Below are 24799 nucleotides of genomic sequence, written 5' to 3'. Positions count from 1 at the left end.
AGTGTGAGCTGTGTACGATAGATATTATCAGGTTGTATGTCTGAGGATGCAGATCACAGTGGGAAAAGACTGATCCGTCAGTAAGCAATAACCTCAGTAATTGCCATGGCAAAGCACGACGGTCATTTCACTCACAATCGGACCAATTCTCTCTCGCATCAGAATCACATTTTCTTTTATAGCAATAAATATGGCATTTTCGTAAGGAATCGGTGCAAAACATCCGCTATTGTCTATTTTGAGCAGGTGCATTGCCCTAAATTGCACGTCCTTGTTTCGAGTATAACAAAAGCAGTCTTGCAGTACTTATTTCCCGCCTCACTTGCATCTCCCTTTCTCTCTTTTCCTTTATCTGCATCGTCTTCATTCACCTTTGTCCCCAATGCCTGAGCACGCACAGCAAGCAACGGCCCCTTCAAAGTCAAAGCATAGCCATGCTTCATCTCAAGCACAACCTGCTCCTCGCAAAGTCAGGTTCAACGTTGGTCAGTACTTCCATCCCTCATAACAACATGAATAAACCCGTTTACCATGCCCTCTTATTGTCTTATAGGTACACAATACCAAGTTCTGGATGTCGTGGGTGAGGGAGCCTATGGAATCGTCTGCTCGGCGGTGCACCGACCGAGTGGCCGAAAAGTCGCTATCAAGAAGATCGCACCCTTCGATCATTCAATGTTTTGCTTGCGTACACTGAGAGAGCTCAAATTACTTAAATTCTTGAGTGAGGCTGGTGTCAGCGAGAACGTGAGTTCTTAACATCATCAATTTCGCATAAAATAGTATGTATTAACTTGAATATTTTAAGATTATCTCGATTTTGGATATCATTAAGCCACCTTCCATCGAGGCTTTCAAAGAAGTATATTGTATGTTAAGAACTTTATTCTCGTGGTTGCCTATTCACGTGTTTTTTGTAGTGATCCAAGAACTCATGGAAACTGACATGCACCGAGTTATTCGGACACAAGATCTCTCTGACGACCACGCCCAGTATTTTATTTACCAAACTTTGCGCGCACTCAAGGCTCTTCATTCTGCCGACGTAATTCACCGTGATCTCAAACCTTCAAATCTCCTCCTTAACGCCAACTGTGACCTCAAAGTTTGCGATTTTGGTCTTGCTCGGTCCGTGAAGACTGCTGAGCCGTCTGGCACAGAGACAGGGTTTATGACAGAATACGTAGCAACGCGATGGTATCGCGCCCCAGAAATTATGTTGACATTCAAGCAATACACAAAGGCAATTGATGTCTGGTCTGTTGGGTGTATTCTTGCGGAAATGCTCTCCGGAAAACCTCTCTTCCCTGGACGCGACTACCATCACCAGTTGACCCTTATCCTGGACGTTCTTGGAACACCGACGTTAGACGAATTCTACGCCATCACTACCCGAAGATCGCGAGATTACATTCGCGCATTACCATTCCGCAAACGCAGGCCTTTCGCACAGCTTTTCCCTAATGCGAATCCGCTAGCAGTGGATTTCCTGACCAAAACTCTGGTGCGTGCTGTGCCGTTCGAATGTTTGAACATACCGTGCTAATTGGCTCTACGTTCTTTGCAGACATTTGATCCCAAAAAACGGATATCGGTAGAGGATGCGCTGGCACACCCGTATCTGGAGGCTTACGTACGTAATCATTGGTGTTTTTAGGCGCTGTGACTGATATTTCATCGTTCATCAGCATGATCCTGATGATGAACCTGTAGCACCACCTCTTGATCCTGAATTCTTTGAATTTGACCGTGAGTCATTCATTGTTTTGTATTCCGCAGCAGCAGCACCTGACCGATGTGCTCCTTCATAGTGCACAAGGATGACATCAGTCGCGAGCAACTGAAGGAACTCCTTTACGAAGAAATCATGTCTTTCTGCCCAGCACCCATCACGTAAAGGAGTGTGATGTGTTGTACTTTACAGGAAATTTCTTCGTGCTTCCCACACAACAAAAACCAACTATTTAAGCGTGAAGGCCGCGTGTTTTCTGTCGTAACTGGTTCTCATACAGCGTAACCAATTCAGTCGCTCTTTTCCTTCGGACTTGTATCTTGTTTCATTTCAGCAAATTCATCATTTCTCCTGTTACCTACCTTTCCTTTTCATCGGGCATTCGCGCTGAATATGTTCTGTTTTCTTTTGTCGATGTATGCTATCTGTGGTTGCGAACCTTTCTCATGCTCTTACCTTCAGCCCTTCAGGACCTAAGTAACTGCCTGGATTGTGTACTTCTAAGGTTTATAGATCCTAGCTCTCGAATCAGAACGATATTTCATACCACTTCGAATTTCAAAATGGAATTTTAACTTTCAATTAAGCTTGGGACGATAATCTGTTTAAGCAATAGCATGAATCATAGTAAGTCTACCATGAGCATAGGCATACTACAGTACTGACAAGAGATGCGGGACATGCATGGAAAATTGAGGACATACGGTGCCGGCGAAGGTCGTTCGAAAAATTAAGAAAATTCAACAAGATAATTGCTAAGGAAAGACAACGCACAAAGCAAGTGACAACGCAACCAACAACAAAATCAGAGAAAGAAGATGTAATTTTTACGTTAATTTTAGTCGTGACTCCTCACGCAAACACGTCTCAAGCACATCCACTGCTGTGAGTAGGCTAAAACTAGATAGCATACACACACGGGAGAAGGGGGACAGTAACATGCTCAAGACGACGCCCCAAAAGACCAGTCCATCCATCATATTATCAATCTATTTTCCAGGAGGAGGACCGCCGCGGCCACGTCCACCGGGACCACCACGACCTCTGAAAGCTCCTCGCGCCTCTCCGTTCACCGGTGCACCGCCACGCGTGCGAGGTGGAGGTCGCTCGCTGCGTTCCTTGCGGGTTTCGACAACAATACGAACCTGACCTGCTTCACCGCCCACATCGATCCGCACACCACCTTCACCGCCGTGGTTCTGAGGCAATGAAGCGACAATGGCTTTCTTAGCAGCATCGACGTTATGGAATTCGAGGAAGGCGCATGCTTTGCTGCGCACGATCTCAAGTTCCTTAACTGGGCCGAAGCGCTGAGTAAGGACTCGTTCCAGCTGCGGTTGAGAAACAACTTCCGTAACACTCTAGTTAATTTCAAATTTGAGTACGACGACGACGACAACAAACGTGTTACAAACATACCTTCACGAAGCATTGAGGTGTGGTCACGCTCTGGGCAGCAGCAACGGCAGGATGATCCCTGGTTCCATGATGTGCAGGGCCCCGAGTGGGTCCCTGGACTGCGGGCGTCTGAGTTCCACTAGGTGGCGCGGGGCTACTCGACGCAGCTAAAACCTCAGTCGTCCCTCTTGATTCCTGAGCAACTTGGGTACCCCACTTCTTGTGATTGCTGGCCGCAAGAGAAGCCCAGGATTTGGGTGCAGGTGGCACAGCAGGAGTAGGAGCAGCTGGTGGCTGTTGCGGCTGAGGAGGAGGGGGTGCGGGGGAAGCGACAGGAGGAGGTGCGGCAGGCTGGGGTGCAGGAACGGGTGCGGGTGGAGCGGGCTCGGGAAGCGAAGGAGCAGCAGAAGGAGCCGGCGACTCCTCTACTGGGGTCTCAGGTAGTAGCTCAGGTTCGGTTGCATGCACGCCATTCACCTGCGGGGCAAGAGGCTCAGGAGCAGCCACGGGAGAAGGAGGCTCAGAGATCACAGTAGTGGGTGCCTCTTCCGCGGTGACAGGAGCAGGGGTGGGGGCAGGGGTTGGCTCACGAGGAACCTGAACTGGTTCGGGAGCGGATTCCGGAACAGACACTGAGGGAATGGGCTCAGGAATACTCGCGGTGACCTCCGGCTCACTGACGTCGTCCTCGACGGTTTCTTCCTTGAGGAAGCGGAAGATATCGTTGAGAACGAAATAACCATTGGGTTGCTCTGCAAGGAAGAAAGTCTGAACAAATTTCCGCCAAGATTCACCACGGTTGGACATCTCGCCGATGACCTGGATGATAATACCTCCATTTGCCGAAGACTGCGCGTCAACGGAGTGAATGAAGACTTTGCAATCCTGGAAGTCAATCGAAGTGATCTTGTTGTGAATTTCCTAAAGTAAAAATAGGTGCTATTAGGGCTACAAGGAAAACCTGTCAAGGGCGCGTGTACCTGTTGACCGAAACATGGCTTGACGTCCTCGCCCTCAGTCCCGTGAATGAAGGTAGAGGTTTTTGTGTAGAAGCAATGCAAGCGATTAGGTTGCTTGTTGACAAAAGTGTAGTACTGAGGGACGAACTGCCACCCGACCTCAGAAGGAACAACATTCTGGTGGATGGGAGAAGGAGAAGTGCTGGTGTTGGTCATGATGGATGAATGATGCTAGGGTTGCGGTTATTCATAACAACATTAATACTTGTCCGCTGCTGCAGTGCAGGTATAGACAGATTACTTACAGAGAAAATGGAGGCTGAGGAGTAAATGGACGTGAGCGATGGGAGTCTAAAAGAGTACAACGAACAGAGGCCAAAAAAGCTGGCAGGCTGCGAAAAGAGAGAGTCGACGACGCTACAAAAGTTTCAATCTCGAATTTTGCACCGGAAACTGCCGAGCGCTGACTCAGCGCTGGTGGCGCGGAGTCGCACCACGTGGGCATGCCCGAGTCTTGGCGAGCCGAGCTGCAGCGATGAGCTGATGTCTTGCCATTGCTCATGGTTATCTCTCAATACCACTCAAGGAAGGCGTCTTTGCACAGGACAGCACCACCATTTAGCTAGTACCTATCGAGCCCAGCGCAATAGGGGCCGGCCAGCGGTATTCCTATCGGTTTTCAAGTTACCGTCACCGCCACCGCCAAGGTTGACATCACCATACCAAAATGGCTAAAATACCATGTTATCTTGTGACACTCCTTGGACCTCTTTTTTTATTATCCAGTGTTTTCACAGCCTTGGACTTGCCCTTAAATACATCTGTTAAGCTTCGTGCTTCGACCTGAACAGTCATGTCAAGGAATATCACTATTCTACTGCTCTTCTTATTTCTTTTCGCGTTCTGTCTCTCTGGAAATGGCGTGTATGCGTTCGGTGCAGGCAATATCCCTTCGTAAGTCTGTCTCGCGCTGGCGATCTTACAGATCGGTCCATACATTCCAAACAGGTTCGCATATATGGAGGGAAAAGCCTTTAGACATGGAGATATAGTACGTACAGGGATATTGGGATGATAATCGATTGCTCAAGGCAAAATCGTTCATCCTCCATAGGAAGACACCCTTGCTGAGTTGCTCAAGAAAGGGGCTGGGACTGGTTTTGCTTTGACTAGTTTTATCACGAAAGGGCCAAAATTTGGCGGATTAGACATCAAGCGAGTATACTTTGGGTATGTGATAGGCACGCTACTCCTTTGGTGATCAGATTCAGCAACCATTCCTACAGGAATTGGCTCCGTGATTACAGTCAGGTGAGAAATCAAATAAATTCATTCACTCCATTTGTCCTGACCGCTATCAAGGCCGTTGACATAGGGGCTCTCAAGAAGGTTCAGTTCCAGGTTCGTGTTGACAGTTTACCCATACTAGGAATCAGCCCTGAGAACAGTGACCAGACTATCATGAATTTATGCATGGTTCTAGGATTTATGGTACGGGTTTTGACTCAACATGTGAGCCTCCTCTAAGTTCTTATTATAGGCCCATGGTTATGCTACAAACGAATTCGAAGTTACTCCTGAGAGACTTGGAGTTTATCTTCCTGTAGGTTCTTCTATTCGTAATACCCCCCTGGCTCAATTTAATCGATCGTGATAGACGGAACATATAGACAATCCGAAAGGCTACGGTGAAGGTGAAGATCCCCGGAAATATCACCCTGGTCTGCGTGGACCCGTTGATGTATGTACCAGCATCACGTCTTGATTCCCCTACTAAAATTAGCTGCGTAATTTTAGCCTCGAGAATTGGAAATTGACCCTAGAACAGGAATGAAGAACTACATCGCGAATGGTTGGTGGCGTCCTCCCTCTGGATTTAATAGCATATATCGCATTTATTAGTCGCTAATCGGTATTATATGCACAGAACATGGCCATTGGGATACCTCGAAGGCTCTCGTCCGCCGTACCCTGGAGCGTTGCATCAATATCGGACGCCAATACCGTTCTTCGAACAACAAACAAGATCTGTACGAATCTTATCGTCTTCTCGGACAAGCTGTATGTTCGATTCATACTAAAATCACCTTTGTTCGGCCAATTTTAAATTATCGTGTGCCTTCTTTTCAGTTACATACCCTCGAAGATTTTCCTGCACACTCAAATTTCTGCGAGCTCGCGCTTGTGGCGTTGGGACATACGCGCGTGTTTGTGCAAGTCGGCGATAATGTCCGTGTACAGGCACCCGGAGGCAAATGGGTCCACCCGCTTGTCACTGGTAAGCTATTGAACCCTCGAGCCGTGCCTTTGGCAAGCTTTTCCTTCTTGGAGATCAAGTGCTTAAATTTTGAATTTCATCGTGCAGGTACATTTGGATCCAGCGACTTTATGCACAGTTTACTTGGAGGTATCGTCATATTTTTGAAATCATGAATGGGACTGACCTATTTACGGAGCAGAGGCTACTGATCACATCGTAAGTCTTTGGTACATTTATTATGCCTTCCTATTAGTGACTTTCATTTCTTGTAGAGCGAAGTGAGCAACTTGTTAATGATCTAGATAACCAGTCTTTTATCCGTTATATTTCACAGGCTTCAGTTTCTGACCTTAACAAAGAGCTTGATAAAGCACGTAGCAAATCCATGTCGTCGGGCCCAAACTCAGTCGACACGTTGCGTGACTTGTTATTCAAAATCCCAGGTGGCGGCGGTGGCCAAATGACGCGTGAGATGGAGGGGATCGAGCGTATTCGCGCGGGTCCTGCACAAGGGGGGAAACGGCCTGAGGATATGAGTCCTCAGGAGATTCACTCTGTACTATGGCAGGTACTTAGTTTTCGTGATTCAGGTACGCATATAGTTAGCCATATCTAGGCGCTGGGCCAGCCTTGACGTAGCCTTTGGATTTTGTGATTACAGTAATGAAGACAATCGAGAACACAATAGGTGCATTCCGTTCTGTGCATCATTTACGGCTGTCGCTAATGTCATCCTAGAGAAAATTCCTGGTCTCGGGTCCCTCCTGGAGAAAATCAATGAATCTATCTCAGGTAGGTTATCAACTTTTATTCCGGCACCGATCTTCTTTGAGACTGATCGTTCGCTTCTAGTCTTTGTTTTTACTACGCTGGAGGTGCATAGTTTGCATCCTCTGGTTTTTGCATTTATCGATTAACTTCAAATCAGCCTTTCTTAAAGCCACTCATGAAAACAGCCACCCAAGGTTTGCAGACCGTCTCAGGCGAGGTAATTAATACTCATGACCAGTATGAGGTGTGTTCCCTCCTCTTTTCTCCTTGACGATGAGCTATCTGTTAAACGCCCGTCCCACCTCATGTAGGTTTTCAACGATCCTCTAGCGGTAGGTCTTTGTTAATATCTTGCTGAAATATCTGACCTGTGTACGTTTCTATAGTCCGATCCTACGCATTCTTTCCTCAGCAAGGATCATTTCGTACGTTTTCATGAGCTCATGTTTGTGATTACTTGCTTAATTCTTCGGCCACCAGAACCTTATTCTTAATGAACCTGCTGGTCATCTTGCCAAGATCATATTGGTATGCGATGAACAGTAAATATAAATATCATATTGACACTAAATTTATTCACTTTCAGACATATACAGTCAATTGGGTCACTAAAGCCTGGGACGACTCCTCCGTGAATATCCGCGAAGTTACAGAGGATATCTTACAATGCCTGTACGAGTTTCTGGGCTTTCCCCATATTTTAGCGCGTCAATTGACTATCTGCACAGCTTTCATCCAGACTTCCACAGCTCAAATTCTAAAATCCAGCGTGAGATGATGCAGTACATGAGCAGTTGGGTTCAAGAACTTGGTGGAAGGCGCGAAGAGGTTCTTCAGCGTCTGACTAAAGAACGCGTACGAAGTCACGAAAATATCCGGCTTGCTGGTGACGGTGGAATCCCAGCAGCTCAGGGTTCGTTTGCTTTTAACCAAGGGTCTCAAATGCAACACACTCTCCAGGGCTACGCATCTCAGGTCCCCGGTGCTGCACTGTTAGGCAAAATCGGTGGTCCCCAAGGTCCGAGACGAGATGGTCCCTTGCCGCCAGGCCCACCACCACCTTCTGGGCCTCCACATGGTGGCCATCCCTCGCATGCTGGTGAGGCAGCTTCATATTATCAGTCTTCAGGGACCTATAACACGCCTGGTGGTGGAGTAACCTCGTATTCTTCGGCCTCTTCTTACTCTTCCTCTCCATATGCCCCTCCCTCTGGCCCGCCACAAATGAGCGCATATGCTCCTTCCAATTCTTCGCACGCATCCCGTTCTGTTGGGCATTCCTTCCCAGATGTTCCCAGTGTCCCTGGCCCTTATACATCACCTAGCCCTTATGCTTCTTCGTATGCGCCGTCATACCAGGCCCCTCCCCAACCAGGACCAGCTTTCCCGGACGCTGGTTTTGGATATGGCCCGACTCCTCCAGGTAGATACCCACCTCCCAGTGGTCCCCCTCCTGGAGGGCCTGCATTCCCTGACGCGAACGATTATTATGGTCAGCCGCCGCCTCCTTTCTCGGGGCCCGGTTACCCCCCAACTGGCGGGCCCTATAACCGTGGATGGTGAGCAAGCGTGGGGACTGGTGAGAAAAAGGAGAGGTTTAATTCAATTGCATGTGCAACGACGGAACATTGTTGTATGAGATGATGTGATTAAAGTGCAATTAAAGTATGATAAGGTCGACATGTGATCCACTGTAACTTTCCAAGTGATGGATGTAAGGAACTGTACATATGAAATATGATACTAGTACTGGCGCAATGGAGTCAAAGGAGTCCGTGAGAAGGACGTTGTAGAGCCAGACGGGTGAATACGGGGTAGCGAAAATACATGATAAGTAAAGTTGCAATAGTGGTACAGATGATGAGAGTCCAGGGGGGATTAGGTGTGCTATACAATGGGTATGGACTGTATGGTTTGCAAACGAACCTGGTGTACTATCAAGCGATAAAAGGGGAATATAGGCGTTAGAGTGTATACTCCTCACGCTCAAGGATGGTCATCAGACCAGGAACGCTTTTGGCTCTATCCAGGGCAACTGGTTTTTGTGGATCGGGTTTAAGTGAGCGCGAAGCTGAGGCATAATACCGTACCTGGATGAAGGAAGATGGTATTAGAGTACGTGGCGAGGACAAAAGAATAGATAGCGCACATGAACTCTGAAAGTCCCATTTCTTCTATTTTTTGGCCCACATATCGTACACGTCCAGCTAGAATAATAATAATCGGGATTAAGAGACAGAAACAAAAAGGATAGCCAAAGGCAACGCACTACTCGTCCACCAAGACATTGCCGCCCAAAAACTCAGCCTTCTCCAGCAATGTGGCGCGCGAGCCTCTGAGGAGTTTTGTAACATCGACGGCGCCAACACAGATGAAGAGGTCGCTTTGGACTATTGGGACTTTACGTTTGCACGTCGCTCCTTCCTCTGCGAGGGATGGATGAGATTGTGGATCGCCAGAGGTGGATTCGATGTGGTGAGACTTTGCTCGCTCCTTTGCGCGACGCATTTTGACGAAAACGTTTGCGACGGTGGAGACCGTCAAATGCATTGTTGTGGGAGAGGGAGGAGAAGAAGACATTGAGGGGATATGTATAGGGCTGGTGTATATGGGATGCGACATACTAGGCGCATCTGCAGAGCGGAGTTTGTATGGATGTAGCTTCGTCGAGGAAGCGGGTGAAAGGAGACACCGTTTGCAGCTAAAGTAGATTTTGGTGCGCAAGAGCCACCCGTGCTTCGGCTGTCTGCCTGGTCTCACTGCGGCACTTGGGCAACAACAAAGCCTTTTGTTTCATCTTTATTCTCTTAGATCGTGGCACATCAAGGCACTAGGCTACTCGTAGTATGTTGGGCGCCCTCGCAGCACCAGCCCCATCACACATCAAACCATCACCCTGTTGCGATCAAACCATGCTCCTCTTCGCACCATGCCTGACCCACCCAGGCAGTCCCACCGGTGTCAAATGGACACCGACAGACATAGATTAGTTTAAAGTTAACGCCATACTGGACGGACTGAAGTGCTAAGAACCAAACCCGTTCCACTCTTCTGGTTCGGCTTTCTCCTTTTTGTTCTGCTTCCCTTTCTTGGCAGTGAGCAAGTCATTCCCAGCCTCCGTTTTCTTCAGTCCCAGCATCATGTCGTGGTCTACACGAGGCAAGCTAATTTGAGCACCATGAATGAAAGGCACACTAGACCACAAACTTACACTCTCCAGCAATGATATCATCGACTATTGGCCGGCTCCCCGATGTGATATATCTCGTCGAGATACCCCGCGCAACCAATGGCTGCGATAGCATTTCTCGTAACTCCGCCTTGAGCGCAGCGGTCTTCGCATTCTTCATCTTCGTCTGCTGTTTGCTGGGCTTGCCCTCGTCGTCAGAACCGCTGGTATGTCTTCGTTGAGTGATCGTCATGAAAAAAAAGATAGAAGACGACTTACCTCATGAAGTCTGAGTCGAGTTCTATCTCCATTGCCTCGGCTGCCTCCTTCATCCACGTCCGTTCGTGATTCGCCTTCTTAATCTTATGTTGTGCCGTGTCTATTTGCCGGGCAAGTTGAACACGAGCCTTCAATTTGTCCAGCAGATTCAGTTCGACAGAAATTTCCGGGATATCGGCATCATCTGAAGGGGTTTGACAAATGAATATGAATTTGCTATTTGGTGAGTCTATTCAATTATGGAGACTACGAATAGACTCACCACGACCAAGGCTCAATAGCAAGGCCTTCACCACTCTTCTTTCGTCTGGCGCGCACATGAGTAAACTGAAGCCCTTCCTCATCGCTCGCGCAGTTCGTCCATTTCGATGAATGAATGTGTCGGCGGAGCGAGGAATCTGGTAATGTATAACGTGATCGACTGCAGGTATATCAAGTCCACGCGCCGCAATGTCGGTTGCGAGGAGAACCGAGTTCGGAGTCGATTTGAATCTGACACACCACGGGCAAGTAAGCTCCAGCTCGAGACTTGGCAGATCTGTGACTCACCGGTCAAGATTCTTTAAACGCTGTCTCTGCTCCAACTGAGAGTGTAGTGGGAAGACTTTGACATTTAGTAGATCCATAAGGGGCGTTAGCCTTCTTATACCGTCGATCGATGAGAGAAACACAAGGGAACGGCCAGGATAACGTAAGAGGAAGTAGTAAAGGTAGATATCCTGAGAGAAGTAGCCGGTAAGTGAGGCAACCGATGAAGTATATTCATTTCAAGTACCTTATCAGCAGATAAACATTCAATTTTACTCTCCTGTAGACCCGAAACTACACCGCCTTCTGGACTAATATCTATCACTTCCGGGTTCGCATCACGGAAGTCAAGTCGGAGTACCAGATCCTCTGTGTTATATGTCATTTATAAATATCATTTGAAGACACGAATACATATATAACCACTAACCGAGAGTCGAAGCAGGTTTTGATCTGCCTTTCTTGCCAATCCTTGGCCGATATCCCTTTTTGAGATCGCGCTGTAGATCTTTACTCAAGGTAGCAGAAAACACGAAGGTTTGCAATGCATCCTCTGTTTCTGCGTGAGCCTGGACCTCGGTGTCTTGGGTTTCGAACTCAGGTTCAATCACATCTTCCCTGTTTGGAGATGGTTTAGGCACAGATGAACTTAAGTAAATAATATGCACAAACCGAGATAGCCTTAGAGTAAGTCGTAAGATGTTGTCCAATTCTGCAAAGTGGCCGTTTTCTACCATTCGATCGGCTTCATCTAATATCAAGTACCTTAAGGAAGCGAGCTGTTTGGCCAGAGAATCATCCTGTGCGATGGAGGTTGTGTTGTGTTGCATCACATATTGACCGAATAATGACAATTACATACCTCCTCCAATATATCCCATAATCGACCTGGTGTAGCTATCAGAATATCGACACCTCGGTCGATTATACGTCGTTGCTTTTGCGCTGACATTCCTCCAACAATGGCAGCAATGCTAACGAGAGGAGGCTTGCTGAATGTTTTTGCTGTGCCAGAGACGACATTTTTACCTTTGGATTTATCCTTGAGCTGTTGGGTTTCACTCAGTTCGACGTCCAAAGTTTCCTCCTTGATAGGAGCCTCAATTGATCTGGCAAACATATTCAGATGATCTGATACTTGTAGGGCGAGTTCACGTGTGGGGGCCAGTACAAGCGCTTGCACCTGTCGCTTGACTTTGGAAGAAGGATGGCGCGAGCGCGAAAGAAGATGATGTAGGATGGGAAGACCATATGCAAGCGTTTTTCCAGACCCCTACAAGAGATGAGAACTTCGTTGGACAACATTGACTGGACGACCAACCGTCTCAGCTACTCCCACTATGTCTCGTCCCTCCATCGCCTTTGGTAGAGATTTTGATTGAATGGGTGTTGGAGTCGTAAATCCTTGATGATGCAGTATTTGCAGCAAGTGCGGGTGTAAGGAATAGGAATGCCAATTAGGCAAAAGAAGTTTGGCTTTGGAGGGGTGAGCAACCAAATGTGATTTGTGATATTGATTGCTTACAGTCAAATGATATGGACGACAGAGGCACATCAGTAGTCGATTCAATTCCTGCTTCTATGTCTTCTGGAGTATCTGGGGAATTTTCGATGTCGTCGTGCTTCCCTTTTTTGTCCGTTTTTTCAAGGATCTATGCGGAACGTAGATATGTTGGGAACCCGTTCATTGAAATAAGATGTAAAATCTCACATTGAATTTTAGAACTTTGCCTGCTTCAGTCTCTTCATATAACACCTCTACATCATCGACCTCCTCTAACTCCAGAATTCCATCGTCTCCATCATATCCGCTCATTGTAGGCCTTGCAACGGACTTCCATGGTAGACCACTGAGAGAGGAGGTTTGGGTTTTTAGCCTTTTTGTGGATGAGGAAGGCTTAGAACGGGCCTTGCGTTTTAAGCCGTTTTTTGTTGTACCGTCACCAACGGCCATGTTTCCAAGATATTCGGTGGATTTTGTTCAGAATGTGTCCTCCAGCCAAAAATTGTTGGGCGTGAGTGGTGTTATTTGGCAAGAGCTTTGGATTCAAACAAATACTGTCATGTGCCCGCATCTACGCGACGTTCAGTCACTACGACTACTTACGGGTAGTTAACTTGGACTCGTTGAGCTTCACTCTAGAGCTTTCCGGACATACTCGACTTACTGGGCTGGTATCAGAGTCATATCAACGTTTGTTTCTTGTAAGACTATTTCCAGCTACTTTGTTCTTTACAAAGCTCTCGATTCACGTACTGAAGTACTGAAAACACAGAGCTGTGGCATCTTAACAAATCTCATCTCATTCTTTTACCAAAATTATTACACCGTTTATGATGATTCCCCACGCTTCCAGGTCACTTCATACGAGCAAGCGCCGCCGCACTGTTCCCAGGTTGAATGGTTTTGCCGGACAAAGCAGCCTTGAACGTCGTTCACTACCCGATCTGCCGGTTGAAGTCTGGCGGGAGATTTTAGTCTCGGTTGTTTGTACATCTGAAGCTCTCTGTGTGGATCGAGGAGATCCATTTTCGGATATTGGAGATTGGGAAATGTCCACTTTGAGAAGGATAAGTAAAAGCCGGCACCGTGGTTCAGTGCTATGCTTAGTCTGCAAAGACTGGTATGGTATCGTACAACAGCTTGTCTGCGAACAAGTTGTTATTTGCAGCGAGCGTCACCTTTTGTCGGTCGTGGAACGCTTGGAGAAAACAGTCCATGGTTGTGTTCTAGGAACTTGCACGCGTCGAGTCGATCTAAGAATATTCTTTCGAGGCGGCACCACTACATCCTACATGGAAAACATGATACGTCTTTTACGAGTCACTCCCAACCTTATTACGTACGTCAACAATAACCAACATGATGTAGACGTCTTTCCCTCGGGGCATGCTGTGCAAGTCCCTTCCGAAATTATGGAGACTCTTGCTACCTACTGTGGTGCAACGCTACAACGTTTGGAATGGAACAGGGATGAATGTCCTTTGTGGTCGGATTTAGTTCATATTTGTGCCAGGACACCAAAGTTACGGACTCTTGCTTCTGCGACAGCTATTGTATCTACTCGCCATTGGACCCCAACAGACACTCCAGTGGCAACATTTCAGCATCTTCGAACTCTTGCCTTAGGGGGCCCCGCAGGTCACCCGCCAATTGAAAATAATTCTACCACGATGTCCTTGCAGTCCTGGGATGGACTACTTCCTCAGCTGGTAAGCCCAGCACATTCACTTCCATCTTTACAAAGGGTGGAAATATCTCCTTACTTTGGCACCGACTTCTTTGTTGCTCATGGACCAACAATCCGTACACTGTGCTTCACATCAACTAGTGCTTCTCTGCCATCCATACTTCCCGCATGTCCTCGGCTCAAAACTCTTGTTATCCCCCCAGGTGGTGCCATGTCTTTTCCTCCCGCACACGCTTCCCTGCGGAGCATCTGCATTTCCCCTCCTGCTGGCTATTCCGACTCGATTCCCCAGCGCATATTTTATTCGATTGTGATGCCTTATCTAATGGAAACGATAAGTCGAATTGAGCCCTTACATTTGCCAAAATTGTCGCGACTTAGAATACGGGATACAGGTGTGCTTTCAGGTGCGGCCCAATGTCGGCCATTGCAGTCTCTATGGTCTCAATGGAACGCCAGAGGGGTGCGTTTTGAAGACAAGCACGGTAATCCAATCAAAGCAAGCTCAGATGGTATGTATGATTTAGCGAAGAGTGGCACATCTGTATTCTGATGCAATATTATAGAGGAAGATCATGTGCTAGATATTATTCCAGGATAGTGAAACCGATTCATCGTTAGCATACACTACGCATTAAGAGGACTTTGACAATATTCACGTTGCAGTAAAGCTCGATATAAGATTATCTCAACAGATAGTTCCTTGTATTAAATACACCTCATGTACTTTTGTCTTATTATTTTTCTTAATCTTCATAGACAGAAACAATTTAGTCTTCGAATCTACATGCGTTATCTTATCTTTTTATCCACGTGGCGGGTGTAACGATGGAGGTGGCTGTGTGTCATCCGCGCTCGTGGCTGAAAAAATTCATGAAGGCCAACTACAAGGTGCGCATCGCAAGATAATCTTTTGAATTACAGCCTAAGCTCAATTTCACAGTTTTCGAACGTCTGCGGCACTGTTTACCGCCAAGGAAACGTTCTTTTCACCCCTGATGGAAATTCTCTTCTCAGTCCTGTGGGGAACCGCGTCTCCGTATTTGATCTTTTGAAGTGAGCTCTCCCTTCCTGCATTCCGTGTTTTTGGCATGTGTTGATATGACATGCGTCTATAGTAACAAGTCGTATACGTTACCAGTAGAAAACCGCAAAAATATAGCTGCGATAGCTCTGAGTCCTGATAGCAATGTGCTAATCACTGTAGATGAAGGTACGTTTTCACGCTTTTTTAATATATTTTCTGCTCGACTTAGGCTATGTACATCATCATCTCAGATGGTCGAGCTCTCCTTATCAACTTTCGGCGAGGTATTGTTCTGCACCACTTCAATTTTCAAAAGCCAGTGAAAGATATCCAGTTTTCACCGGATGGAAAGTAAGACCTTATCTCAATGAATTACCTCGTCGACTTTGTCGCTCATCTACGTTGAAGGTATATTGCAGTGACACACGATTCACACGTTCAAGTATGGCATACGCCAAACCATCTTGCGCGCGAGTTCGCCCCTTTTAACCTTCACCGCACGTACACGGGTCATCATGATGAAGTTCTCAGTATTCGCTGGTCTCCAGACTCCAAGTCAATATTTTTTATAAATTATTTGTGTGCTTCGTGTTCATTAGTCTTGTCAGATGTTTCCTCACCACCTCTCGTGACATGACTGCCCGGTTATTTACGTTGGACCCTCTTGAGGGTTTCCGACCGAAGACATTTGCTGGACACAGAGATACGGTCCTTGGTGCTTATTTCTCCGCAAATGGTCAAACTGTGCGTACAATGATACTTTACTGGTTTCATACCCTTTCTGACTTCGCGCTAGATATACACCGTTAGTCGTGATGGTGCCGTCTTCACCTGGAAAGCAAAAGTAATGGATCAGGACATGGATACTGATGACGAATCTCCTCCTGTGCCATCCACGTCTAATGGCAAGGTTCAGCGAGGTAGTACCAATGCAATTGCTACCACGCGATGGGGCGTACACGAACGCCACTATTTCAACCTAGCAAATACTAAAGTCGTGTGCACGACTTTTCATCCTACATCAAATCTCCTCGTTGTGGGCTTCTCTACGGGTGTCTTTGGCCTCTGGGAAATGCCTGCTTTCACCAATCTTCACACGTTGAGCATCTCCCAGGAAAAAATATCATCAGTGGCTGTCAATCCATCTGGAGAGTGGCTTGCGTTTGGCGCTCGCAAACTTGGACAGCTCCTAGTCTGGGAATGGCAATCTGAATCGTATATCCTCAAACAACAGGGTCATTACTTCGATATGAACACTTTGGCATATACACCAGATGGTCAGACGATCGCTACCGGTGGTGACGACGGAAAGGTGAAAGTGTGGTCTGTCCACACAGGCTTCTGTTTCGTGACATTCTCTGAGCACTCGGCCCCCATATCAGAAGTGGCCTTTGCTAAAAATGGACAAGTGCTTTTCTCGGCCTCACTTGATGGTACCGTCCGTGCCTTCGACCTCGTACGGTATAGGAATTTCCGTACATTTACCTCCCCAAAACCCGCCCAGTTCTCTTGCCTTGCAGTCGATCCATCAGGCGAAGTTGTTGCTGCAGGCTCCTCCGATTCATTTGAAGTCTTTCTCTGGTCCGTTCAAACTGGGACCCTTCTCGACATTCTTACAGGACACGAAGGTCCGGTGAGCGCACTCGCGTTTTCACCCGCAGGCGACAGTCAACTCGCGAGCGCATCCTGGGATCGTACTGTGCGTGTGTGGAGTGTCTTTGGGCGTTCTCGCGCAGTGGAGCCGTTCACGCTCAACTCAGACGCCCTTGCTCTCGCCTTTCGACCTGATGGAAAAGAATTTGCGGCATCCACACTTGATGGACAGGTGATGTTCTTCGACGTTAAGGAAGGGAAGCAGACAAATGTGATCGAGGGGCGCAAGGACGTTGCTGGTGGCCGCAAAGCCGACGACCGGATGGCAGCAGCGAATAGTTCGTCGGGAAAGGCGTTTACGAGTCTTGCCTATACCGCTGACGGAAGCTGCCTCTTGGCAGGCGGCAACAGCAAATACGTCGTGCTGTACGATGTACGGGGAGGTGAAGGTGTTATGATGAAGCGCTTCCAAATCTCTCAAAACCTGTCTTTGGATGGGACGGAGGAGTTCCTTGATAGCAGAAAAATAAACAGCGCCGGGATCAACACCGATCTGATTGATGACCGTGGGGATGCGAGCGACCTCGAGGATCGGATGGATACCACTTTACCCGGTGCAACGCGTGGGGCTGGTGACATGTCCGTTCGGAAGTATAGACAGGAGGCACGCACGAAGTGCGTTCGGTTCTCGCCTACAGGACGGGCATGGGCAGGCGCGAGTACTGAAGGATTAATCATTTACTCTCTGGACGATACGGTCACTTTCGACCCTTTCGATCTAACGATTGATTTGACGCCTCAAGCTGTGCTGAGCGTGCTGGGAGAGAAGGAGTTCTTGAAGGCATTGGTGCTCGCGTTTCGACTGAACGAACGTCCCCTCATCCAACGAGTATACGAAGCTGTTCCGCGAGGAGATGTACGGCTGCTTGCACGGCAGATGCCGGTGGTGTACGTTCCTCAGCTTCTCAGATTTGTTGCGGAGCATTTAGACCGTAGCCCACATCTGGAATTCGATTTACTATGGGTTCAGGCGCTCATGATGGCACATGGGCGATACTTGAAGGATCGGTCTGGGGAACACGCAGCCATTTTACGAACGGTTCAGAAGTCGTTGGGGAATGTAGAAGAATCAATCTCAAAACTGTATGCACCATATTTCTTTGGAGTCAATGGTGACAATTATTGACCATTGCACAGGTGCGACGAGAACTCATCCACGATGAATTTCCTACTTGATCAGATGAGACTCACGAAAAGAAAAGATGATGTTATGTTGGAGAGTTAATGCTGCAGATCGCCTACAATAAGGCGAACTTGAAACCATAACGCTTAAAACCATCTGCAGGTATTGCATCCTGATTACATACAAAAATCGCAATATACAAAAGTACTCGATCAATTATTTTCGTGTTGAGTTTTAGGTGATGTTACAATGGGGTAATTTGGATGGTGCAATAGTGTTTTGTTCTCGTTGACCTTTCTTCGCTTCGTAAAGCGCACAAGAAATCCCTTATCACCTCCTTGACGCATCCTTCCTTGATGATCGAGCTGAAACCATGATGAGCACCGTTCCTATACGTATATTTCGGGGGAGTGAGGACTCACCCTCAGGATTATGTCTTTGTTCAACATCACGATAACCCCAATAGTAAGAGAGGGTCGCGAGAGCCACAAGTGTTGTGCTACCGATGACCTGCGTAGTGGTAGGAACAGTGAGATGTGAATACCATTTATAACAATGCGATACTTACGACTTTGTTCCGGGGAGACTGGTTTGACCAGTAACGCCCCTGGAACGTATGTTCAGGGTGTTGTCGTACTATGCGAGACGGATGCATCTTTCGTGGGTGTATGTGGATCAGCGAAAAGCCGTTAGGATGCTTATATACCATCCATGGATCCAGTAGCCACAATCTTAGGGGCGTTTCGGATCGGCTTTGGGTGGAATGACGAGGATGATGTCACAAGTCATCCTTTCGTCATGTCATTGCTATGATGAAGTTCAACAAGACCAAAAGAAGAAAAAACATACACGGTAGAGTCGACCTCGAGAGTCTCCGTACGCTTCACTGTCGCCCTCGTACAGACCATGCTGGAACCACGGCCCAATATGAATGGACATTGCAACAGGGGCCCTATTGAATCCACCAGGATCGGGTGCAAGTACTCCGTGTAGGACTCTGCCATCTATTCCTAGTACACTAGTCCACTGCGTGATCTGGGATAGTCCTCCAGACACTGTATCAAAGTTGACTCACTTTCTCCTAAAGGAGTGCAAACTTTGAGCGTACCGTAAAGCCCCGCAATCCAACGTATAGCATTGAACGAATCACACTAACGCGTAAGGAGAGGTCTGGCGAACTTCATGACTGCCAGAAGCGAGGTAGCGGTGGACAGGACTGTGGGTGCAATATTTTGGCGTCAGAAATGCCTTTTTCGACCTTGCTAATTCTTATTAACTTTTTGCACGGCGAGATCGGACGTTGGCCAGTTTTTTTAACAGCATACCAATCAAGTTCAGGTCATTTTTTGACTTCCGTACACAGGCATACCCACCGATCGAGATCGATTTTGCAAGTAGAAGAAACATTTCTAAGTATATGAGCTAGACTGTACAGGAAGATAGAAAAAATTCATCGAGTCAAAGATAATGAGAGCACACTAAGTACCTTTCAGCGTCGGCAAAGCCCCACACCCGTATGGCATGAATAAGTAGCGTGCGGGCGCATCAAAGTTGATCAACGCAACAGAGAACCGAGGACCCATGGCATTGCCAACGTTCCAGATTGAAAGATGTAGATTAAACGCGGCAGTCAACCAACCTGTAGCGTTGAATCGTCTTTCGTGTTGCAATAGCGTACATGGTGCAGCCCCGTTTCCGGTTACTCTGATATAAGCCGATGAGATCTAGAAACCCCTCCAAGAGCGGTCTGGGCTGAATCGGAGATAGATAGGGCAACAGACCCCCACTAGGACAACATCAAGATGGAATGATTCGCGATGGCGTACACGTATGCATGAAACGGCTACATACTTACCTATCACTGCCTCCGCTCTCTTCGCTCACAGCTTGGACCCACCGGAAAGGCTCTGGTTGGGATTCAGAATGTTTGCTTCCTCCCTCGCTTTCTTTCGCCAGTACTTCGGAGTTTTCTCGTAGCTCGTGCAATAATCAGTGGATTTGGTATATGCGAGGCCACTACCGTCTCCTCGGTCACGCTGCGGGGTAGGCTGCTGCCAGCGGAGTGTTATTCGGACGCGCAAGGTAGTATTTGATGGTGATATGTCCCTTATTGTGCTCCTTAACAGGTGTAGAAAGCGGAGGGACGCGCGTCTCGACATCGCTCGCATGAATGGTAGGGAGTGATGCGTAAAGCAAGGGATGATTAGACTGATGCACACGATGCTGCCCTAGCATAAATAAAAGGTATGTTAACTCAAAATGTGAAACGCAAAAGGTGGCTATAACACACAGGTTGGAATGGCACTGTGTGTAGACTGGTCGAGTATTTCTTTGTTCTTCTGTCGCCTTTGCAGGTTGGCGAAGAAGAGCAGAATACTTGAGCCCACCAACAACGTGCCAAAAACGAGAGTCTGGTACAATGGGCTGCCTTCAGTGGGATCGTGATAATCTTGTCAATGAAAGAACCCACCCTTCCGCCCCTCGGTGGACCGAATAAACGCAAATCATGTTCAGCTAATGTTTCGGGTATCTGGGCCATGGTTTGTGTATTAACTGTGTTCTGGTTCCTGCTTTGGCAGGGAGTTCAGAAGTTTGTCGAGAAATGAGGACTCTTATACTAGACCGGGGTTGTAGTTTGCTAGAACTTAACGACGATGGCATAGGGTGTACAATGACGCTTCATATGCATGAGTTAGATCGTCCTTCAAGCCTTCTTGGAGCTCGTCAGATTAGTAAGAACTTGGCTGAATCGTGCAAGTGATCGATCACGATTCATTACCATTGATTCCAAAGGTCAATCATTACATTGACTATACTCTCGATCAAAGAGAGCGACATGTTGCCATCGGTCGATCTGGAAGGACCATGAGAAACGACATTATTCTCCATACACAACAGAGATGCCAGCGGCACACAAAAGCTGCAGAATCGCAGATAATATGTCATGCCATCCGGATTACGATATAAACATGTTTTTCAAGGAACCTCGTCCCAATGTTTACAATGGAAGATCCACTATTGCGTGATAGTCTTCATTGTCTTGTTGAAGACTGCCTTGGAGCAATGGGATAATGATGTTGACCGGGTCACTTGGAACAGACTGTCGATCACGTTGATGATGAAGGTATGGCTACCTGTCTTGTGCAGGATTTTTACTGATATGGCCTTGATCTATCAACGGAAACAATAAGAATAAATCCAAGAGCATATAGAGCCAATATACAGAATATATGCGCATAAATCAATAGCTAGAACCAGAGCAACAAAAAAAAGGATGGCAAAACAGTCGGTAGAAGGAATACTTACCGTCAGGTCTCCTCACTGAATCTCTGTCGTCTATTATATGTTGCTTCCTGCGTTCTAGTATAGTCTTCTTGACGTAGTAAAAGCTCAAGCCTGCGGTAAGAAGGAGACCACCCCAGCCGAATGCCTGTTCCAAATAACAGCACATGTAAAAGACAACGTAAGAAACATTATGATCAGCGATGCAAGTTAGCGTGGAAGGACTGTATGTACTTGCCAAGGATCGTGGTGACTTCATGGATGGTCGCTGCATCGTTGCGCCGCTTGTTCCGTGTGAGATTCAATATGGAGTCAATGACCACAAATTCTAATTTCAGCGATACTCCAGCCCGTCGGAAAGATGGATGATCTTGGTAGTGTAATGACCTGGATATTGAACAAAAGAGAGGAGTACGAAAGGTCAAAGCGCGACTGTGACATCGACATCCCGCCACTCCGACTCAGAAGACCGGACTCTCCCGCTACATCTGCATTCCTATCTCAGAATATTTTATATACCGGGTACGGAGGAAGGTTGTGCGAAGGTATGTCAGCTGGTAGCCCTGTACTTGCTACGCACCGCACTTACCACGCTCACAGGTTACATGTCTATGCAATTTCATTGCTGATAGTTTTATATTGTAAGAAACAAAGCTAGCTAGCTTCTTCTAAGGCTTTGTGAGTATCAGACCAACTTCAGTGTTTCGCGCCGTCAGCTCTGCGCGCGTAGCCTTTATCGCAACCGACCGTGGGTCAGCTAGTAGGCCGCTGTTCTTCGCCTGTTCGAAGGTACAAATGACCCTTTCAATGCTCATGATAAACACATTTGGGGCAATGACAGCTTCGAAATCTGTTCGAGTTTACATGAGTAGTCGCGTTGTTAGCAGATGCTTTGGAACATTCTTGCTTGTACTACCACCACGCCCCTAGGTGGGAAATCATGTAGCCTAAAGTTTTTGGCTGGCCTTTTTCCACACCATCAAGGTAAACCACGCCTTCACTATCTTGGAAATGCATCACTATCTTTTAGTAATAGTTATTCACAGAAACAGCTGCGCATACTGCGCCGCAACAATCGATGCCATGAATATATCTCGTGATTGTCATATCTATTGATATATCCTGTTTGCTTATTACGCCCAACTGGTATTATGGCGCCGCGAGCGCGGCTCTCAAGTAAGATTATGTCCTGGGGCCTAATCAAGGTTCCCCTCGATTATCACAGTAATCACTGCCATATAGTGATGTAGATTTATACCCTTCTAATACGCGTTAACAGCATGAAAGTCCACCATATATCACACTGCCACCTGACTGGCTACTCAGGATGGCCCAAGTGGCATCGACGACCCTTAGATCAAAGGTTAGGATCAAATTATTCCCATGCCGTGTATCTCTGGAGGTGCTTTCCCTGCCTGTGTCCCTTAAAGAGTACTAGTAAGTCTTTCTCCTCGACGAGTCCATTTAGCTATTGACACCATTGAAGCTTAGTGCGATGGGCTTCCCTCCAAATTAAGTTATGATAGACATCTACCCGAGGTAAGGATTGGGTATATACACACCTCATGACACTGACCTTTGGCTATCTGATAAGTTTTGCTCCTATCTTGAACGTTGAAGATTGGCAATTATGTCTTGGCTTCCCACTGGCGTTCTTGTTTTGTCTTGGTTTGATGCATTCTCGCTCCTTTTGCTTTAGATTCGCTGGTGATTGATTCCCGTACTCCCATAGGATGCGGGTCCCTGGTCGATTGTAACCAAGTAACAGTCGCACGTCCAATGGGATGGGTTATTGTAGCCTTCTTCGACACGATAAAATCTTGTTCGAGGTCTGCTGCCCACGTCAGTTGTGCACGCTTGTCATCAAGTCTGACCAGTTCCATTCACATTGCTGTATCGCCACATTGATGTTTGCACTTATAAAGAAGGCATGTGCCAGGTATGACATGACCACCCTTCTTTCACTCCGTCCTTACAGGAGCTGAAAGTCCCAGTGGAATGTCGAAATATATCTCATACATGTCGCATAGTGCAATGACTTCTGGCTTCGGTGCTTCTCTGACGTTACCCCTTTCCACCCCGAGTTGATCTTGTTTTCACTGCTTTCTTAGACAAAGGGACTATCGTTCGGCACTTACTCGGGATTGTTGTATTCTGCGGTTCTTCGGCCTTGATCACCAACAAACTTTGTCAAATCCACCTCTGATGACGAGCCCCGTCCGCGACAACTATCTACACCCCCAACTGGGTCAGGCTCCTCGTCCGCCACGCGCAAGAGTCGTGTTCTATGTGTAGCTTGCGTCATTATTCCCACATACAGCATCTCTTTGAAGGTGCCTACATTGAGCAAAGATCACCCCCTTTTCACATGGCTATCTGCGAGTGGTACCACTCATCTTCTCTGACACCCACGGGCGTGGGAAGGCTGTTTATGGATAGATTCCTCTGTATGCGCTTGGCTTCAACCGGCGGCTAGAGTACGCTTGGGCGGCTTCACAACTAATTAAACACTACTTTGACATTTCCAGGGCCTGTCTTACGATATGATGGGCTGTATTGATTGATTCACCGAAGAGATTTGTTGGGGGTGCAAGATCCTGTACCGAAAGTTAGAACAGGTGTTATTTCGCCCATGACTGAATTGATTCCGTCATACAGTGATCTTTGGCCAAATTAAATGGTGTTCCCTGAGGTGCTTGCGAGTGCGAAACCGGTTTGACGTGACCTTGTCGGTTCCAAGTGATTCCAGTGGTCTAGAATCTAATTATGTCGTGGTGTGAGACAGACACCGGGATCTAGGTCAGTCCATTGGCCGTCATATGGACAGAATATGGTTAACTGTGGTGTTGTTTTCTGAAATTGAGTCTCACGTTGATGATGGCATTTTCCGCATCTCATCATCAGGCCATCTAGATTGTGCTTGAACAATGTCAAGCATGGGGCTGAAGCTTGATATGGGATGTGAATTGAAAGCGTCAGTGGTGTTGTTATTTTGAGCAGTTCAGACACGGTGACATGCAGCATTAATCAATCACGATGATTTATGCAGCGAAAGGGTCAGCACAGTGTTATATATCACACTAAGAGCGATAACGCTAGCTCGAGCACCGCGGAATTGGAGTCTCGGACAGATGGCGTTGATGCGCCTGTAAGAGGAGATCTTGACCCACTTGAGGGCATGCTGTGCAGGGAGCGGGATTCAAGGGATGAGATTCAACCGGTGTAGACATTCAATTTCTAGTACGGTTTTGCAACAGGAGAAGTTAGGGAGAAGTATATAGGGAACAGAACGAATTGATGCGGTGCGGCCAGTTGCGGTACATCAAGTCTGAATCACAGACCAGAAGGCATGTCTTCCCATTGGGTCCGGTGGCTCCGGCATTTGTGACACGATACCGGTCGGCAAACGGTGGCACTGGAAACTCTC

General features: G+C 47.3%; 9 protein-coding genes across 9 annotated transcripts; 3 read left to right on the top strand and 6 right to left on the bottom strand.

Moving 5' to 3' along the window:
• Positions 1-273: 273 nt before the first annotated feature.
• SERLADRAFT_457677 (uncharacterized protein) lies at positions 274-2314 on the top strand (the record flags this gene model as incomplete). The annotated part of the gene is made up of 7 exons (XM_007313827.1): positions 274-485; positions 554-747; positions 809-869; positions 921-1504; positions 1568-1633; positions 1689-1749; positions 1812-2314. 7 exons carry the CDS (start codon positions 383-385, stop codon positions 1895-1897), a joined length of 1155 nt encoding a protein of 384 aa, XP_007313889.1.
• A 6908-nt stretch (positions 2315-9222) lies between these two features.
• On the bottom strand, positions 9223-9781 carry SERLADRAFT_378817 (uncharacterized protein; the record flags this gene model as incomplete). The annotated part of the gene is made up of 2 exons (XM_007313826.1): positions 9223-9327; positions 9390-9781. Coding segments are annotated over 2 exons (372 nt in total), but the record flags the coding sequence as incomplete, so codon positions are not given.
• Positions 9782-9907: 126 nt separating this feature from the next.
• On the bottom strand, positions 9908-13086 carry SERLADRAFT_413049 (ATP-dependent RNA helicase; the record flags this gene model as incomplete). The annotated part of the gene is made up of 12 exons (XM_007313825.1): positions 9908-10270; positions 10332-10513; positions 10569-10752; positions 10831-11060; positions 11118-11287; positions 11344-11465; positions 11527-11714; positions 11769-11896; positions 11959-12369; positions 12418-12572; positions 12622-12748; positions 12808-13086. The coding sequence occupies 12 exons, from the start codon at positions 13048-13050 to the stop codon at positions 10146-10148; spliced, it is 2265 nt and encodes a 754-aa protein (XP_007313887.1).
• Positions 13087-13146: 60 nt separating this feature from the next.
• Positions 13147-13815, bottom strand: SERLADRAFT_378812 (uncharacterized protein; the record flags this gene model as incomplete). Its single annotated transcript, XM_007313824.1, has 2 exons — positions 13147-13301; positions 13373-13815. The coding sequence occupies one exon, from the start codon at positions 13624-13626 to the stop codon at positions 13429-13431; it is 198 nt and encodes a 65-aa protein (XP_007313886.1).
• A 551-nt stretch (positions 13816-14366) lies between these two features.
• Positions 14367-15092, bottom strand: SERLADRAFT_378811 (uncharacterized protein; the record flags this gene model as incomplete). The annotated part of the gene is made up of 2 exons (XM_007313823.1): positions 14367-14799; positions 14854-15092. One exon carries the CDS (start codon positions 14540-14542, stop codon positions 14387-14389), a length of 156 nt encoding a protein of 51 aa, XP_007313885.1.
• Positions 15093-15160: 68 nt separating this feature from the next.
• Positions 15161-18527, top strand: SERLADRAFT_445422 (uncharacterized protein; the record flags this gene model as incomplete). The annotated part of the gene is made up of 8 exons (XM_007313822.1): positions 15161-15178; positions 15231-15343; positions 15406-15500; positions 15566-15665; positions 15723-15869; positions 15923-16058; positions 16111-18050; positions 18105-18527. 8 exons carry the CDS (start codon positions 15161-15163, stop codon positions 18190-18192), a joined length of 2637 nt encoding a protein of 878 aa, XP_007313884.1.
• Positions 18528-18899: 372 nt separating this feature from the next.
• SERLADRAFT_457663 (uncharacterized protein) lies at positions 18900-19049 on the top strand (the record flags this gene model as incomplete). The annotated part of the gene is made up of 1 exon (XM_007313821.1): positions 18900-19049. The coding sequence occupies one exon, from the start codon at positions 18900-18902 to the stop codon at positions 19047-19049; it is 150 nt and encodes a 49-aa protein (XP_007313883.1).
• A 1404-nt stretch (positions 19050-20453) lies between these two features.
• On the bottom strand, positions 20454-21657 carry SERLADRAFT_378804 (uncharacterized protein; the record flags this gene model as incomplete). The annotated part of the gene is made up of 5 exons (XM_007313820.1): positions 20454-20501; positions 20561-20803; positions 20870-21261; positions 21397-21520; positions 21611-21657. The coding sequence occupies 3 exons, from the start codon at positions 21629-21631 to the stop codon at positions 21221-21223; spliced, it is 186 nt and encodes a 61-aa protein (XP_007313882.1).
• Positions 21658-23000: 1343 nt separating this feature from the next.
• Positions 23001-23240, bottom strand: SERLADRAFT_378803 (uncharacterized protein; the record flags this gene model as incomplete). Its single annotated transcript, XM_007313819.1, has 1 exon — positions 23001-23240. A coding segment is annotated over one exon (240 nt), but the record flags the coding sequence as incomplete, so codon positions are not given.
• Positions 23241-24799: the final 1559 nt, after the last annotated feature.

Source organism: Serpula lacrymans (assembly GCF_000218685.1).
Source record: "Serpula lacrymans var. lacrymans S7.9 unplaced genomic scaffold SERLAscaffold_2, whole genome shotgun sequence".
Taxonomy (NCBI): Eukaryota; Fungi; Basidiomycota; class Agaricomycetes; order Boletales; family Serpulaceae; genus Serpula; species Serpula lacrymans.
Note: the sequence above shows the minus strand (reverse complement) of the source record. Positions and strands in the feature narration are given on the sequence as shown.